Source organism: Littorina saxatilis, linkage group LG9 (genome assembly GCF_037325665.1).
Source record: "Littorina saxatilis isolate snail1 linkage group LG9, US_GU_Lsax_2.0, whole genome shotgun sequence".
Classification (NCBI taxonomy): Eukaryota; Metazoa; Mollusca; class Gastropoda; order Littorinimorpha; family Littorinidae; genus Littorina; species Littorina saxatilis.
Genome location: NC_090253.1, coordinates 4,473,269 through 4,492,165, shown reverse-complemented (window position 1 = coordinate 4,492,165; position 18,897 = coordinate 4,473,269). Strand labels below are relative to the sequence as shown.

The following is an 18,897-nucleotide window of genomic DNA, read 5'->3' as shown; positions in this document are numbered from 1 at the left end:
TTATTCTGAGGTGTCCTCTTATCAGAGGGGCCTTACATTACTGGTTCTGTGGAAACCCCCTTTTAAGACCTCCAAAAATCTGAGAAAATCGTGTCTTAAAAATTAGGGAGTCTTAAAATGGAGGTAAATTAGTGAGTCTTAAAACAACAAGAAATTCCTACGAGGTAGGAAAAACACCCCCGTCAAAGGGAAATAACCTTCTCAGTTGGTGGCAGTGACTGAGTGAGAATGGTTATTTCCCTTTGACCATTAAGATGTTCCTCTATAAGTCCTTGTATAATTTTAATCCACCAATAACTCCCTAACCGTGTGTTTGACTGGTCCCAATTTTTGTAAGGACCGTCTCAGGAATGTATAGAACCTGTTCACCAAGTTTGGTGACGATCGGTCCGTTCATTCTTGAGATCTATATGCGAACACAAACAAACAAACAAACACATCGACCGAATCCTATACACACCAATAACTCCCTAACCGTGTGTTTGACTGGTCCCAATTTTTGTAAGGACCGTCTCAGGAATGTATAGAACCTGTTCACCAAGTTTGGTGACGATCGGTCCGTTCATTCTTGAGATCTATATGCGAACACAAACAAACAAACAAACAAACAAACACATCGAGCGAAACCTATACACACCCCTATACCGGGGGTGTAAAAATGTAAAAATTGGGGAGGGGGGAGGGGGGAGGGGGGTATTACAAGGGGGGTTCCACTTTACTACACAACTCCTCGTTGATCTAATCAATACATGTTACTCCAAGAAAGCAGTACTATTTGAACTGAAGATCCTTCTGGGACTGGAGCCTTACCCACTCAGCCACCCACGTTCTTCTCTGTGACGTACATATTACGGTCATCCTTCATCTCAAATCGGATGCGATTTAACTCCGCCGCCGCCGTTGCCTCCGTGTCAGCTTTCTTTGACATGATTTGTCTGCACTCGTGAAGTGCATTGACACCCGGCGGAGCCCGAGAGAGAGAGAGAGAGAAAAAAAAGGAGAGAGAGAGAGAGAGAGGAGAGAGATCTTCCAGACAGACAGACAGAAACAGAGACAGAGCCAGAGAGACCGAGAGAGAGAGACAGACTGACAGACAGACAAACAGAAAGAGAGAGACAGACTGACAGACAGACAAACAGAAAGAGAGAGACAGACTGACAGACAGACAAACAGAAAGAGAGAGACAGACTGACAGCCAGACAAACAGAAAGAGAGAGACAGAGAGAGATGGGGGCCACCCAGAGATCGAGTGTGAAACAGCGAGAGGGGGGGGGGGGGGGGGGGGCCGGGGGTCAGAAAGACTGAGAGGGGCCGGTCAGACGGAGAGAGGGAGAAAGAGAGTTCAGAGGCTAAGATCTTCCTTTTGAAAGGATTTATAGCCAGGCTTGGTCAGGATAATCTTCCAACGTGTTTTTGTTTCAAGTTTTAATCAGTGCCGCTGAGTACAATCAACGACTTGAAAACGTAAGCGAAAGACTCAGCGCACACCGGGCACACACGGCGGCCGCACGCACGCACGCCGGCACACACACCGTGGCACACACACACACACACGCACGCACGCTCTCCGAGTCAGGTGAACTGCGGCAAAAAAAAGGGTAAACAAAATAGATGACAGAAAAGAACAGCAACAATCCTGCATTCGAGCATGCGTGTTTGTGAACGTACCTGTAGTGCCAGTTATCCGGCCCGGGGGGCAGTTGTCCGGGGGGCAGATGTCCGGGGGGCAATTGTCCTCCCATGATGGGGGCAGTTGTCGGGGGGGGGGGGGGGGATGCAATTGTCCTAGTGTTGCAATTGTCCGGGGGGCAATTAGCCTGCTACCAAACACACAGCAACAAAATGCACAGTTTTTACATAAAGAAGAACGTTCGAGTGCCAAAGGATCCTGAAATAGAAAAGCAATAACACAAAGAACAGTAAATGGGAGAAAATAAATCAGAAGAGAAATGCTCAAATATGGATCAGTGTGGCCACAGAACAAGTACAACGTGAAACACACCAGATTTGTAAACCAGAAGCTAAATAAAATATAGAAGTTTTGGCTGTGGCTTCAAACGAACTGCGAATGCGATGGTCTGCAGCAAAGTAACATTTCCGGTTTCCAACATGGCGGCAAGCAACACCAGTTGAAACTTTTGTTTGGATAGAAACGTAGTTTTGTTCAATTAAGAACCATATGTGTGTTACAACAGCGCTTCAAGTAAAACTTTGCACTGTATTCTAAAGTTTCGGAACAGTTTGTTACGTGGATTTGTTTATGTGGATGGTCAAATGGGATTCTTGTGTTGATCCGCATCATGTAGCAACTTGTTCTGACTGCTGTGCCTGCTGTTGAACTTTCTTAATCTTGGAGTAATCGGATTTAGGACCTGAATCTAACAGTAATTAAACCATACAGGTTCTGTGTACACGAACAACTGATGGAGTACCTTATATTTGTTGAGAACGCCAGCGTTTTCTGAGAAAAACGTGACGTTTCAGCGAATGTAACAAGATACGGAGATCATCGTCTGCAAGTGCAAGATCTGCACGATTACCAGTTCAGCAGACTTTGTTAATGTTCCGTTAAATGTTATAATGTGTTATCTCGATCTTCCAGTGGTTCTCAAACATAAATCACAATCGCCTCTCTAGATGTAAGAATAAGAAGATGAAATAACATGCTACAGGGAAATACCAGCAAAGAAGACATCTGAATGGTTTGATGATGGAGAGGGAAAATGTACGGGATTCTGCTTTTGAAAGTGTGGATGTAGAGGACAATGGAAATGAAAGTGGTGAGTACATTTGATAGTAATCATTTTGGTATCTCTCGCTCTCTCTATATATATATATATATATATTGTTGATTGATTACGTCTGCTCTGTATGAAAATACATACATTGACTATGAGCTTGGGTTAAACAAGAGGGGCTGGCTATATTAATTATCCACGTAACTGACATCATCACAGTGATGGCGCTAGAATGTTTTCAAACCGGTACGCAAACTTTTATGATGCAAACTGTCCAGAAAAAAACGGTAATCTGGTCATTGGAACCAGTAAGAGTCCAACTCGGAGTACTAGTTTAGTTGTTTAACCAGCGAAAAAAAACGGTAGTTCAAAAATCAACCCATAGGTCATACCGGCAGCCATTTTTGTTCCGGTATTTTCTATTTTTAACCGGTAAAATACCGGTAATTACCGGTTAACGCCAATACTGCATCAGTCTCCATTTGGCACTATACTCAGAATCGCACTGTTTCAGTGACATGGATGTAGCCTGGATGCTATAGTCATGGACCTGTGTCTATTGCTTTAGATACTAAGATTTTACAAATTTGTTTTTCAACATTTTGTTCTAGTTCAACTTTAGTCTTCACAATATTTGTGGATGGAAGATGTGTTATTGTAATGTAAGCGTTAGTGTCAGTGTCACTCAGTGTAAGTGCTACTGTTACTGATGTAGTGTTAAACTGTTACTGTTAGTGTCAACCTTCAGGCAGAATCCTGAATTGAGTAATAATTAACAGCCACTGATGGAGATTGCTTGTGTTACGATTATCTAACTTAAAAGTAAGTAAACAATTTTCATGGAACTTAAGCCACAAAGATAACTGAACGTGATAAGGCCAAGAAAAAATGTCCAATGTTTCCGATTCCCAGACGAAGACTTTTTTCTCCAGACCCTAAAACTTGTTTGACCCTAAACAAAAATTAACATTGGCAAAACTCAGTTTTCCACACTGCACACTCTACCAGGACAGTAAGTCTTCTCTGACATCCCGGAGACACAGCGTGCACGATTTCCAGCCAATAATAATCTACTAAAAATTGTAGTCATAAGACTGGTTCAGTATTTTTGCACATGTACACAAAATTATCACAAATGTCCAGTTCATACCAACGCTGAGTGGACATAATTTTGTGTGTGTGGGCCTTAAAAATTAATGATTAACAAATAATTGCAGCAGACAACACGTCCCTGGATCTGTTGGAGCAGCAGCAAGCCAGGGAGCAGGCGCGTCTGCTGCAGCGCTTCCGAGAGCTGCGTCAGTGGCAGCAACAACAGCAGGAGCAGCTGATGCAGCAGCAGCACACGCAGCTAGAAATGCTGAAGGGAGAACAGCTGCGAGTGCAGACGCTGGTGGCATCACAACGTGGGGCACAGTGGGGGGAAGGAAGGGGTAAGTTGGATCGTAAAGCAGACCTGGGAACCCTTATGATTTTGCCGTAATTTGTACACATAATTGTTCAGATTACAACCAGTACAGTCAGTGGGGAAAAAAGACGACGAAAAAAATTCCAAGACTACTTTTCTTCACACGCGCATCCCGAAGCCGATCCAATATTTTGACACATGATTACAGCTTTTGCCAGAAAACATTGAAAGAAGCATTTGTTTTAAATGTATTGGTAAACTTAATTAACGGTGCGACGGACGTGTGTGAAGCCTGTTTGAATGATGAATGTTCAAATGCTGTGTGGAGTTAGTTTTTCTGAAAATACACCAAATTTGTTTGAGAGTACTCTAAGTGCAAAACAGGGGTTCCCAGGTCTGATAAAGGTCACACAATCTAAATCAAATGAGCAATAGGTCGCCATTTTAAGATCTGAGAAACAAAGGGATGTAAGCGCTCATGTGATGTGTTTACACTTACATCCTTCGTTCTTATCTCTGGAAAAGATCACAGTTGAGGATGGGAGTGGGGGGGGGGGGGGGGTTACTGGTAATTAAGAGTGTTTGTCTGAGGTGTATGATTCGAACTAAATTAGGAAAATGATGACAACAGAGGGGTGGGGTATGGGTAGGTGGCAAGATGGGGGGGGGGGGGGGGGGGGGGAGGGGAGGATTTAACCTGTTAGTGTTACTGGACTTTTGTATCTTAGATGTTGGTTCCTGGGTAAGAATACATGAGAGACAAACTCCTTTAAATGAAAGATCGAGTTTGCTTGAAGTTGAAACAAAAATGGCTGTTGTGCTGCAGTGCCCTATCTTTGCTTGTTTGTGTGTGTGTGTGAAATCTAGGTAGTTGTAGTTAAAAGATCCTGACCGAACATTTTGGTTAGGTTCTGTGTCTGTGTGTATTTCGGAATGTATGTCTGAACTTACTAAAAATTAAAAATGAACTTGAAAAAAAAATGGCTGTGTGCTGCAGTGCACTATTTTTGCTTGTTTGTGTGTGTGTGAAATCTAGGTAGTTGTAGATAAAAGATCCTGATCGTACATTTTGTTCAGGTTCTGTGTCAGTGTGTGCATTCCGGTGTGTAAGTCTGAGTGGGTGACCGAGTGGCAACGCACTTGCGCTCGGAAGCGAGAGGTTGCAAGTTTGACCCTGGGTCAGGGCGTTAGCAATTTTCTGCCCCCTTTCTTAACCTAGGTGGTGGGTTCAAGTGCTAGTCTTTCGGATGAGATGAAAAACCGAGGTCCCTTCGTGTACACTACATTGGGGTGTGCACGTTAAAGATCCCACGATTGACAAAAGGGTCTTTACTGGCAAAATTGTATAGGCATAGATAAAAAATGTCCACCAAAATACCCGTGTGACTTGGAATAATAGGCCGTGAAAAGTAGGATATGCGCCGAAATGGCTGCGATCTGCTGGTCGATGTGAATGCGTGATGTATTGTGTAAAACATTTCATCTCACACGGCATACATAGATCCCTGCGCCTTGAGTCCGAGTCTGGAGATACGGACGCGATATAAGACTTCATATAACATAACAAAGCATGCAAGTGTGTCTGTGCATTTGGACCTCTAAGTATTAATGCAGAACAATGGTGACTGTGCGTGAGAGCGAAAAATAAACAGACCAATAAATACTGTACACGTGTTTAATGAAGACTGCACAAATAACAATTTTATTATGAAGAATTATTTTCCTGCTCCCCCACAGTATCCAGACCCGGAGGTGTTGGCAAGTCGCCTCCCTTGATGACCCCTCCGCGGCGCACAGGGGCGGGAACAGAACTGGCGAAGGCCATGATGGCTCAGGCCTCCACTGACAGCGGCCTGGTCGCCTCCATGGGAGACACGCTGGATCAACAACGCAAGGTATGTGGAAGTGTGGCTACTGCGTGTGTAGGACTGTAGAGGTTGGTATGAATGGTGGGTGGTTAGGTTCGGGGAGGTTGTACATGTGTGTGTATGTGTGCATGATGGTTTGAATGGAAGAAGAACAAATTTCGATTTAGGATTTATAAATGTGCATTTGATACGAGTGGTTATGATTGTTTATGTGTATGTAAAAGTAAATGTTAGCTTGGTACAAGTGAAGATACATGTTGACTTGGCAAGAGCATTGTGTGTTAAGGTTTGGTTATCTTTTGGGGTAATACGTGGGGTGGGGAATGTTAGTAGAAATGTAGTTGGGATTTCATGGGTATTTTGTTTTTTGTTGTTGGTTCTTTTCTTACGATTTGATGTTTGTGGCTTTTCATGGCTGCTCCCACCCCCCCCCCCCCCCCCCCCACCTCCCTGTTCTTGATGCAAAAAAAAACGGTTAAAAGTTAAACTGCATCTATTTCATTGGTCAGACCTGTCCATTATCCATCATTAATCTTTCTGTCTCAGGACTGGTTACCCAAACCAGTGATGTACCCTACATCCCCATCAGCCGACGACGACAAGTACACCAACCCAGATCTCTTCAGCAACCCCGGCTCCTATGACGACGACATGGTAGCTGTGGACGATCGCCTGCAGTATTACGAAAATAGGTCAGAGGTCGGAAGCGACAATTTCTACCTGCCCCCACTGCCACCAGACCCGAAAGAATCGCAGGCTGACGTGGGGTCACAGCTGAAGACGTTGCAAGCGCTGATGGGAAGCACCGCTCCAAACTTTCTGCAGCAGGTGTATTTTAAGTGCTGTTCACATGGCAGATTTGTCATCATATTTCCCCCTTAAGTGATGCCTGTATATTTAGCTTTTTTGGTTTCTGTTCAGTTTGAAGTTGCTTCCAAGTCCCTGAGGCCATGGCGGCAAAAAGCCTGCCGTGTGAACGGTCCAAACGATTTAGTTCTGATTTTCTTCAAATTTAGCATTGACTCGAAAACTCAGTTGATTGCCACTCGACTCCTCAGGGATTTACAAATTACTTGCAGCAGAATGTTTTATCGCGCTTTCCGAGTGGGTTAGATCTAGTCAGGAAACAACGAAGGCGACTGGATGAGCCCGAATGTGCAAGTCAACTGAGAATGGTAAACAATAACACTGTTCACATGGGCAGCAATTTTCAACTAACTTGCTTCTGACAAAATTCACTTGAAAGTTTGGGTGAAAGTTGGTTGTAAGTCTCCCATGTGAACAGCACTTCAAGTTACAGAGTATTTGAGTTTGCTGTTCCGGAACAGAAGGACTGGGAGGGAGGGAGGACTAATTATTGTTGAAAGGCTTCTGAAGTTTGCATTATTTTGTTTTGACAGTAGAAGGGAAGAAAAAGGATATTTTTTTCTCTCTAGTTCTTAGGGTTGTCTTTTGCTTGTGACAATGACATGGTCCTATTTTTTCGGCCATTGTCTGGATTATCCCCACATCTTTTGTCTGGATTATCCCCACATCTTTTGTCTGGATTATCCCCACATCTTTCTTGTTCTGTCTGGGGTTGTACCCTTCTTTTTTATCCCTCAAAAGTATGAACTTTTTTATTTCCTTTGCTCTGTCTTCTTTCTCTTTTGCATTTTTTACTCTTTTCTTTTTTCTTTCCACTTCCAGTGTTGAAATCCATTTGCTGTGAGTAAGCATGACATTGACACTGTTGAAATCATTTTTAGATGCTGGGACTGTTACCGCCACAGCAGAAAGCATGACATTGACACTGTTGAAATCATGTTCAGATGCTGGGACTGTTACCGCCACAGCAGAAAGCATGACATTGACACTGTTGAAATCATTTTCAGATGCTGGGACTGTTACCGCCACAGCAGAAAGCATGACATTGACACTGTTGAAATTATTTTCAGATGCTGGGACTGTTACCGCCACAGCAGAAAGCACTGCTCTTGGAACAGCGGCAGGCGGCAGTACAGGAGTCGGCCTCCCCAAACTTCTCGCCAGTACACCCCTCCTCTCTGCATCACTCCCTCCCCTTGGCGGGAGTCCGACCAGCAACCTCAGCAGCGGCCACTCAGTCTCTCGACATTCAGTCGTCCGGTGCCGCTCGCTTACATCCGCCTCAAAACTTTTCTCAGGCCAAGGGTTTCGATTCACAGGGGCAGTTTCACAAACCCGCTCAGGAGCTGAGCTCACAAAGCGCCCATTTTTTGCTCAGTTCGCAAAGTGCTGGTTTTCCGGTCAATTCACAAAGTGCTCAGTTTTCACTCAGCTCGCAAAGTGCTCACGTTCCTGCCAGCTCGCAAGCTGGGTATTTGGCAGGAGGTCAAGGTCACAGACAGATCTCTCAGTCCCAGAATGCAGGAGCACCTGGTCTACCTCAGAACTACCCGTCTGTGCCTCTGGACGCTCAGCAGATTCAGTATTTGGAGCAGCGTCTGCAACAGCAGCAGCTTTATCTCCAGCAGCAACAGTCACAACGACTCGCTCAGCATCAACAGAGATTTGCGTCTCAGCAAAAACAGCCTCCTCAATCTCACGCACAATCTCACCAACAATCTCATCCACAATCACACACGCAGCAGCCTCAGACGTCATCCAAACATGTGCCTTTCGAACCGCACGTGAGATTGAGAGGGTCGTGGGAGGAAGTGAGAAATGACGGAGATGGTATCAGAAAGTCAAAGGAGTTCCCTTCTAGTCAACACAGAGAGGAGGAGTATGAGGAGGAGGAAGAAGGAGAGGAGGAGGAGTTGGAAGTTACAGTAAAGGTCAGTATCATGAGGGAAAAAAACGTCAATTTTTTCACTTAAGACGGTAGAGTACAATAATAATATATATAGGCAGAACATGTAGTTGAATGTTTACGGTTAGTGATATAACTGGTACAGTTGGTATGTCTATATATTCAAGTATGTAAAGTTACAACACAAGACCTACATAGTGCTATGTTTAGCAGATGTGTCAGTATCAACATTGAACATACCTAGAGTATAGAGACTTAAATACCTTGTTTAGAGACTTCATGTTGGCATGAAAGTGCGTGCAAAATGTTACATAATCAGCAGTACCTGCTGTGAGAAGATACCCTGGGATTAGTACAAAATATTCTTTCATTGAAGGTATTGTTTTGTGAAACTAGGGATCCTGATATTTATACCGGTAGATGAGACAGCAGATTCTTTTAATTGGAGGCGTTCAGACATCAGACTGTACACTACACGTTTTGTGCAAGACTAAGTGTGTCTTATACTGTGTCTTATACTGTGTATTATACTGTGTCTTATACTGTGTATTATACTGTGTCTTATACTGTGTCTGAAAATAAGAGTAGCAATGCCAAAGTCTATGCTCTGGGAAGGGGGTGTTGTTACACACTTTCGAATTAGTTTTTTTCACCTAGAAACACACTATTTTATAACTTAAGTTTGTTCTGTCTGAAAGGGAAAATGTATGAACGAACAAATAACATCTCCAAAAAATATATTTCTGAAAAATGTGACTGCAGCATGCTCCAGACAGCCCTGAGGAACGGCCGATCAAAGCGGGCCTGCAAGGGAGGATGACGTTTGAACAACTGCTGGAGGAACAACTGGCTGATGAAGAGCAGGCGCTAGCGGTATGTATGATAAATCCTGACCCTTGAACTTTTGGAAGGAAAGCTCCAGCGAATAACAAGGCACATGCGCCAGTTTAGATATAAAAAAAAAAACACCACTTTTATCATAAAGATAAAACAAAATAAAGTAACCTACTGACCCTAATTCTTTTTGTCTTACTCTTATCTTTGGAATCAAACATTTTATTTTGGGGGGCATTTGTGATCATCTGTCCATTACAGTGAAGACTGCCAACAGTTCCGGAAACTCAGGTCTTAAGACGGGGAGTGTCTTTGAATGGAGGTATAGAGGTCATGAGTAGAGAATCGGAGAAAGCTCGGTCTCATTTGAGGTACATTTATAGAGGTCATGAGTAGAGAATCGGAGAAAGCACGGTCTCATTTGAGGTACATTTATAGAGGTCATGAGTAGAGAATCGGAGAAAGCACGGTCTCAATGGAGGTACCTTTATAAAGGTCATGAGTAGAGAATCGGAGAAAGCACGGTCTCATTTGAGGTACATTTATAGAGGTCATGAGTAGAGAATCGGAGAAAGCACGGTCTCAATGGAGGTACAGTTATAGAGGTCATGAGTAGAGAATCGGAGAAAGCACGGTCTCAATGGAGGTACCTTTATAGAGGTCATGAGTAGAGAATCGGAGAAAGCACGGTCTCAATGGAGGTACAGTTATAGAGGTCATGAGTAGAGAATCGGAGAAAGCACGGTCTCAATGGAGGTACATTTATAGAGGTCATGAGTAGAGAATCGGAGAAAGCACGGTCTCAATGGAGGGAAAGTCTAGAATTGGGGGGTGGTCAAAGTCTAGAATTGGGGGGGTGGTCAAAGTCTAGAATTGGGGGGTGGTCAAAGTCTAGAATTGGGGGGTGGTCAAAGTCTAGAATTGGGGGGTGGTCAAAGTCTAGAATTGGGGGGTGGTCAAAGTCTAGAATTGGGGGGGTGGTCAAAGTCTAGAATTGGGGGGTGGTCAAAGTCTAGAATTGGGGGGTGGTCAAAGTCTAGAATTGGGGGGTGGTCAAAGTCTAGAATTGGGGGGTGGTCAAAGTCTAGAATTGGGGGGTGGTCAAAGTCTAGAATTGGGGGGTGGTCAAAGTCTAAAATTGGGGGGTGGTCAAAGACTAGAATTGGGGGGTGGTCAAAGACTCAAAATAGGGTTTCTGTTGTATTTGTTTGACCATTTGTCTTGGTGTAATTTTTTCTCTGTTCAGGGGTCATGTGAAATTTAAGTTCCTTCAAGGAACTTTACAATACTCTCGTGTATGGTCATTTGTTAGCAACTGACCGTGAATATTTAGAATGTTAATGGTTCGTATCGTATCCGGGGGAGGAATCTTTCAAGGGAGGTTCTTCTGGCTATTATGTTAAATTTATAAGCATTTTGATATTCCTTCTATGACCTGTTTTAACTATTCTTAAGCCTCAGATATCAGGTCTCTTGTGATATTTTCCCAGTTGCAAGAAGAGAGGAGGAGGCAAGGAGCACAAGAGAAATCTTCAGCTCCAACCAAACGACCTTTCCTTCGAAAAGGTCAAGGCATCGCTCGGTTCTCTCAGCCAATCAAACGACCTCCGCCGAAAAGATCCTCAGCAGGGGGAGGTCAAAGGTCTGAATCATCCCGCCCGACAGCGACCTCCAGATCACAGAGTTCAGTCAACGCTGAATCGGAGAGAACAGCAGCAACATCCAAACCTGCTGCCAAACGTCAGCCAGAGAAAAAGAGAATTAGTGGCGGAAAGAAGAAGGTGAGTGAGTGTTATTTTAATGATAGGTACATGTTGCAATGCCTGAAGCCAGAAATCTGGCATCAACAAACAAGCAAGGTTAGTTTTCGAAACGTTTAATTTTTGACAAAACAAGACATTTACAGGGAATATAAATTCTTAAAAGTTAAACGTTCCAATAACTAACCTATCTTGTTTTTTGATTCTGAATTTGTGAACGTAAGCAGTGTACCTTTTTTAGGATTTCACAGGTCTGGCAGTTCGGCAGATTTTCTTGTGGGCAGTGTGGGAGAAGCTAAAGGTTAAAATAAAGGCTCAAAGCAAGAGGGTTTTAGAATAATTTAGAGGCAGGTTTTATGCACCCATACCTAAAATACTCACAACCTGTATAACAGTCACACATGGTACAGTGATGTGAAGCACCTCTGCTGAGAGGACACCTCCCATGAAAGGACACCTGTTGAGCCATTCTCTACCATCTTGACAAAGTGTACCTGTCATGACAGGTCACCTGCAACATGGGGACACTTTTGACAGGTGATATTCATGTCATAATACCCGATTTTTCGGAGCGCTCTAGCTGGATGCTACCTGACCCTATTTAGGACCAGGGAAGACAAAGGCAGCGAGGGAGGGGAAATGGGCGCTGCCCTCATAAAGCTGACCCTAGAAGTAGAAGTAGAAAAGTTCAGATCTCAAACATCTCGCTTCCCTACAATATGGTTATGGGAATACCTTTACCTACCACTATAGTACATCATTGCATGTGCTTTATGTCACTAGATAGAAGAGGAAGAGCCGCTGCAGCCAGAAAAACTGAAACTGATCAAGAGGAGGTCGGAGACGGGGAAAAAGAGCCAACCAGCATCCAAACCCCAGACGTCACTTCAGCGAAACGGTGAACCGACTGGCTACGATGACCAGGACGAGAAGGACTCCATTGCTGATGATGCTTCCTTTGTGGCTGGCCTGAAGGAGCGAGAGAAGAAAGCACCGGTAACAAGATTTGGGTTGTGCATTTCTTTTGCTATAGATATTTCATGCAGTATACAGTGGAACCCCCCTTTTAAGACCTCCAAAAATCTGAGAAATCAGGCCTTGAAAAGAGAGTCTTAAAATGAGGGTAAATTTGCAGAGGTTACGAACAGGACTGAAATAGCAAGGTCTTGAAATAGCAAGGTCTTGAAATAGCAAGGTCAAGGTCTTGAAATAGCAAGGTCAAGGTCTTGAAATAGCAAGGTCTTGAAATAGGGGTCGGGGTCTTAAAGGGAGGTTCCACTGTATTTAGGTTGTACATTGGGGCGGTGAAAACTGCACAAATTGTCATTATTAGATCATAGAGCATGCAGAGTTTGAAGCTCTGGAAGTCCTATTGTTTTCCTCTTGATGGAAAACAGAAGAAGGCAAAGAAAAAACAAAAGAGCGATAAAAATGAAATAAAGTATTTTCACATCAGAGTATTTTTTGTTCTTTTCCTTTAGATTTAAAACCCAAATTAACCATATTTTGTATAATTAATGTGGATTTTTTTCTGAGCAAAACAGTTTACGTTCTGCTTTCTTGATGATGAGTCACTAAGGTGTAATCTGTTAACCTCTGTATTCATCGCATCTATCATTTTTGTTTTCAGCGTGAAGCAGAAGAGCTGGATGAGTTTGAGGCGCTGGAGGACATAGCGGACAACATGTCACTGGTCAGCAACTCCTCAGTGGTCAAGCGACTCATCACGCCCAACAGACAGCGGCAGAAGGTACAGCCTGGCACGATATCTTTCTCTCGTCAGTAAATGCTTCATTTTGTTCCTTAGCTTTAACAATTTTTTTTAGGTTTCGTCATTTTACACTCCGTCTGTATTCTTCTGTGCTCATTCTCTTCTTTTTCTTTCTCTGTCTTCTCTGAACTTTGAACTTCTTGTTTTTGTTTTTGCTGATGATGACGAAAGTCGAAATTATTTCGTGTTGATGTGTTCATGTTGCTGTTTTCTGGTGAGTACATTTTTATTGTTACCTTGTACATTCTTCAATTGCCGCTGTGCATAGAGAGCACTTACAGGCTGTTTGAGTTTGGTATCCCCACCGACTGTAGTTTTTCGCGCGACCCTAGACTTTTTTTGGCATTTGGGGGAGAGAAAAAAAAAGAGAAAAAAAGTCTTTGTTTTTTGGCAAAATAACTTAAAAATATGTTGTTTTTTTAGAGAAAAAAAAAAGAAAAAAAATCCCTATTTTTTTTGCCTATGTTACCGTAAACAGACTTTTTTTTGGGGGGGGGGGGGGGGGGGGGGGCCTAACCCATGTAAAAGCCCAGACCCTTAGCTGAACAGTTTTCATGGGACGGGATGTGCCTTTACGGTTGAACAACGGCAAAGTCGGTTGAACAACGGCAGTCGCATTTTTCTTGTCAGTGTGATGGAACCAGTTGAAGTCTGGCTCAGACAAAAAGAGCCACTGGGAGAGACTGTACAAACAATTGTTTGACTTGCACTTGGTTTGGTACAAATCAATGATCGCGCCAGGCGTTTATATCTTGCTTTCTAAGAAAAGAATCCAGGGAAGAATAACTCCCACACTGTACAAATTTATGTTTTATCACTTGCTTGAAGTTGATCAAGATATTGATTATCTGTGGTTTTTGTGTGTTCAGAATGCAGTGTCAGATCTCAAAACAGTGCTTGAGAAAAAGAAGAACGCGCCGTCAAGCCCTTTTGAAAGGTGAGCATTTTCTCTTCTTCTCTTGCATTCAAAAGTCAGTAGACCATGAATCAAAAAACAAGAAAGGTAGGTTGTTTTTTCAGTTGACCATGGCTTAAACAGTTACTGATGTGTTGATGTTGTTAGCAAATTGAGTTTAGGTTTTGAATTACTGGGTTGACCCCCCGATCTTTTGTTGTTAACAAGAAATCAGCTTGCATACTAAATTAACGATTTAGGTCAGTCACGATTTACCGTATTTGACGGATTACAAGACGCACCGTTTTATAAGCCGCACCCACGACTTTTAACAACAAAATTGGGACAAGCCACGTATAGGCCGCGTCACTATATTAGCCGCCGTCGAAAAAAATATAATCAGATCGTGTCAATCAATCAAAACAACGAGGCAAACGAAAGTACGGTATTTGGCGAAATCGGCTCCGAGAATAAACAAGTGAAACAAAGAAGAAAAGTGAAAAAGTTTGAAGAAAAATATCACACACACACAATTTGTAACCAACACACACATGTAGTCCCGCCCGGAATAAGCTTTTTTGGGATTTTACGACTTTTGCGCACATTTCGAGCAGACGAAAACACAACATGGCGGCTCTCGCTCCCCCAACTATCGCGAGACACAAAAAAACGAAATCTCGCGCGCGCGAGATCCTGATACATCCGGTGTTTCTCTGTACGCTATCTTGTCACGACGACTTGTTGACAAACGAAGATTTGCGAAAGAAAGAGAAAAGCGCCGAGTCTTGAGTAGAGAGCTAATAAAGTACCGGTCATCGCTAATCGAGCGAAATGAAAATCCGCGGCGACTTCCATTAGGTGAATTGGATTGGATTGGATTGGATAAGATTTACAGTCCAGTGAGGTTACCCTCATGGAAATTCGGGCTGCTTTCTCCCCGGGGAAAGCGAGCTGCCATACATACGGCGCTACCCATATTTTTTTTTTCCTGCATGCGTGTATTCAAGTTTAGGTAACGTTTTAGCCGCATCTTTTTATAAGCCGCAATGCGATTTTTTTTGAAAAAAAGTCGCGGCTTGTAGTCCGTCAAATACGGTAGGTCAGACATGATTTTAGGTCAGTCACGATTTAGGTCAGTTGCGATTTAGGTCAGTCACGATTTAGGTCAGTCACGATTTAGGTCAGTCTTGATTTAGAGCAACAACAAAACAAGTCGCGTAAGGCGAAAATACAACATTTAGTCAAGTAGCTGTCGAACTCACAGAATGAAACTGAACGCAATGCCATTTTTCAGCAAGACCGTATGCTCGTAGCATCGTCAGTCAACCGCTCATGGCAAAGGCAGTGAAATTGACAAGAAGAGCGGGGTAGTAGTTGCGCTAAGAAGGATAGCATGCTTTTCTGTACCTCTCTTTGTTGAGTCACTTGAGAAAAAGTGACTCTATGTAATCGGTCAGTGTTAGTCTGTCCGTCCGGCCGGCCGTCCGGCCGGCCGGCCGTCCGTAGACACCACCTTAACGTTGGACTTTTCTCGGAAACTATCAAAGCGATCCGGCTCATATTTTGTTTAGTCGTGACCTCCAATGACCTCTACACTTTAACGATGGTTTCGTTGACCTTTGACCTTTTTCAAGGTCACAGGTCAGCGTCAAAGGAAAAATTAGACATTTTATATCTTTGACAAAGTTCATCGGATGTGATTGAAACTTTGTAGGATTATTCTTTACATCAAAGTATTTACATCTGTAGCCTTTTACGAACGTTATCAGAAAAACAAGGGAGATAACTAGCCTTTTCTGTTTGGCAACACACAACTTAACGTTGGGCTTTTCTCGGAAACTATAAAAGTGACCGGGCTCAAATTTTATGTGAACGTGACTCCCAGTGACCTCTACACTTTGACGTCTGCTTTGGTGACCTTTGACCTTTTTCAAGGTCACAGGTATGTCTTGAAGGAAAAAAATTGAAATATCATATCTCTGAAACTATTCATCGGATTTGATTCAAACTTTATAGGATTATTCTTTACATCAAATTATTTACATCTGTATTGTGTTGTGAATAGCAATTTCTTCCTGTCCATCTGATGCCTCATATAATATTCAGAACTGCGAAAGTGACTCGATCGAGCGTTTGCTCTTCTTGTTTTAACTTTCTGAGCGTGTTTTTAATCCAAACATATCATATCTATATGTTTTTGGAATCAGGAACCGACAAGGAATAAGATGAAAGTGTTTTTAAATTGATTTCGACAATTTAATTTTGATAATAATCCAAGCGGAGCGCGGGCAAAGCCCGCGCGTAGCGAGGTAGTTTTTTTTTTCATCTCCCAGCACTGAAAATTTTTTTGCCAAGTGGTGTCTGTCTGTGAACATTGTTCTAGAATTCATCTTTTAGCACAATATTAGCGACACTGTTTGGACAATTCTATTAAAATTAGGCGTACAAACTGATTTTGTTTCGGGGAATCCTCTCAGAGGATCAGAATTTTCATATAATATCATCGGAAGCTGTTACAACGGGAAAATGTGAAACTTTTGTCACTTTTTAACATGGAATTTCATCTTTGAGCGTTTCAAGCGGACTTTAATAAAATAGTTATTTGCGAATTAAGCAGCGGAAGACACTCACCGGTTCAACATGTGTATGGTCATTAAACCTCAAAACATTTCAGTAAGTGGTTTAGACAAACACCTCCGACATGTGAGGGTGACTGGTTTGTAGCTGAAGAGTTTTTTTCTAAAGTGTGTTCTAAATACAAATGACATACTGGTAATGATGTAATGAGTTGTTCTAATCTTGTTCTTGGAACTCTTGCTGTTCCAAGCTTGTTCTTAGCAAGTCTTGGTGACGAGAACAAAGACTATCAATGAAATCTTTAGAAATAACCTCTGACAACGACGACGATGACGACGACGACGACGATAACAACAACAACAACAAATGACATCGACGACGACGACGACAACAACAACAACAACAACAACTACAACAACAACAACATAAACAACAACACGAGAACAACAACAATCACGACAACGAACATGACAACAACAACACCAACAACTACGACGACAACTACAACAACTGGGTTATGATGACATCACCAATGATTTAACCCCTTGACTGCCGCGATTTTTTTCATTTGCTGCATTCTATATGCCAGGGACGAAAGTCATAACACAGTATACTGTTACTAAAAGTGCTATAATTTTTTTATTTTTTGAATTAGAGATGTCAAATTGTACACAAATGTTCATCAGATATGTAACTTTTAGAAAATAAAATCAAATAAAATAAACACATCACTAAAAGTGTGATTCTGCTTGAAAGCGTGTGCATTGTGTAAAAAAAAAAAAAAAAAAAATTAAAAAATAAATAAATAAATAAAAAAATAAAATGGGAGGTTTACATTAGCTGTTTACTCACCAAGTCACTGCCAGAACACAAACTTTGTGTGGAAGCACTCGGACAGACACAAGCCTGGTATAAAATCCCCATCACTGGATGGCAGTGATGCACCTTCCACATTTCACTACCACCGAGGTCCGCCATCTTTGATCTTTGTTTTGGTATTTCCGAGAAATCTAGTTCAATTCGCGGAAATATCAACTGAAACCAGATTATTAAAGGTTTGCAACTCCTCCCCAACTGTTCTTCCAACACTGGGAGCACTTGCCTCCCTTTAACCGTGTTTGTGCTTCTCATAAACCAACGACGCGCTGAGCACGAATGTGACTCGTAGCTGGGCGTCTGGGATATCAAGTGTACCTACGAGTGACACTCGTAGCAGGCAGTCAAGGGGTTAAAGGCCGTTAAAAAATCGTTAAATCCTATTTCTTCACTGATTCTTATGAAATTTTAAAGGTAGGTTTGTTGTCCCCAACTTATTTTCACTCCATACTTTTCCAGAAGAAAAACATAATTTTGGCAGTTAAAAACCGTTAAATTTCAATTCTTCACCGATATTTATGAAATTTTGTGGGTAGGTTCGTTGTCCCCAACTGATTTTCACTCTATACTTTTCCAGAAGAAAGACATAATTTTGGCAGTTAAAAAACGTTAAATTTCAATTCTTCACCTATCTTTATGAAATTTAGTGGGTGGGTCCGTTGTCCCAAACTGAATTTTAAGACATACTTTTCCAGACAAAAAACCTTATTTTTGGCAGTTAAAAACCGTTAAATCTCAATTCTTCATCGATATTTATGAAATTTTGTGGGTAGGTTCGTTGTCCCCAACTGATTTTCACTCCATACTTTTCCAGAAGAAAAACATAATTTTGGCAGTTAAAAACCGTTACATTTAAATTTTCACCTATCTTTATGAAATTTAGTGGGTGGGTCCGTTGTCCCAAACTGAATTTCAAGACAAACTATTCCAGTCAAGAAAACTTATTTTTGGCAGTTAAAAACCGTTAAGTCTCAATTCTACACCGATATTTATGACATTTTGTGGGTAGGTTTGTTGTCAGATTTGACATGATGGCAGAATTGAAAGTGTGAGATATCCTGATGTTTCACAATTTATGCTGCATAATTCAGCCCCATAGGCGCTTGAATTTTAGGTGGAGTTGGGTTTTTTTTCAGCCCAAACCAGTAACCCCCACATGGTTTTCATGTCCCTTTCTGAGAGACTTCAAGAAGTTTCAATTTGACGTCATGATTAGCCTGCCGCATTAGCAAGTATGAAAACACGTCATCGATGACACATTTTAAGACAGAGAGAGAGAGAGAGAGAGAGAGAGAGAGAGAGAGAGAGAGAGAGAGAGAGAGAGAGAGAGAGAGAGAGAGAGAGAGAGAGAGAGAGAGAGAGAGAGAGAGAGAGAGAGAGAGAGAGAGAGAGAGAGA

At 42.3% G+C, this 18,897-nt stretch overlaps 1 protein-coding gene across 2 annotated transcripts in view; it reads left to right on the top strand.

Moving 5' to 3' along the window:
• The first annotated feature begins 2,101 nt into the window (after window positions 1-2,101).
• Window positions 2,102-18,897, top strand: part of LOC138975102 (centromere protein J-like) — a 43,067-nt gene continuing 26,271 nt past the window's right edge. For both annotated transcript variants that reach the window (XM_070347755.1, XM_070347754.1), the window contains exons 1-10: window positions 2,102-2,780; window positions 3,956-4,171; window positions 5,884-6,041; window positions 6,561-6,842; window positions 7,952-8,812; window positions 9,550-9,660; window positions 11,112-11,402; window positions 12,165-12,377; window positions 13,012-13,131; window positions 14,022-14,089. In XM_070347755.1, the coding sequence (XP_070203856.1) occupies window positions 2,708-2,780; window positions 3,956-4,171; window positions 5,884-6,041; window positions 6,561-6,842; window positions 7,952-8,812; window positions 9,550-9,660; window positions 11,112-11,402; window positions 12,165-12,377; window positions 13,012-13,131; window positions 14,022-14,089 (2,393 nt within the window). In that variant the 5' untranslated portion in view covers window positions 2,102-2,707. The remainder of the gene's footprint in view (window positions 2,781-3,955; window positions 4,172-5,883; window positions 6,042-6,560; window positions 6,843-7,951; window positions 8,813-9,549; window positions 9,661-11,111; window positions 11,403-12,164; window positions 12,378-13,011; window positions 13,132-14,021; window positions 14,090-18,897) is intronic.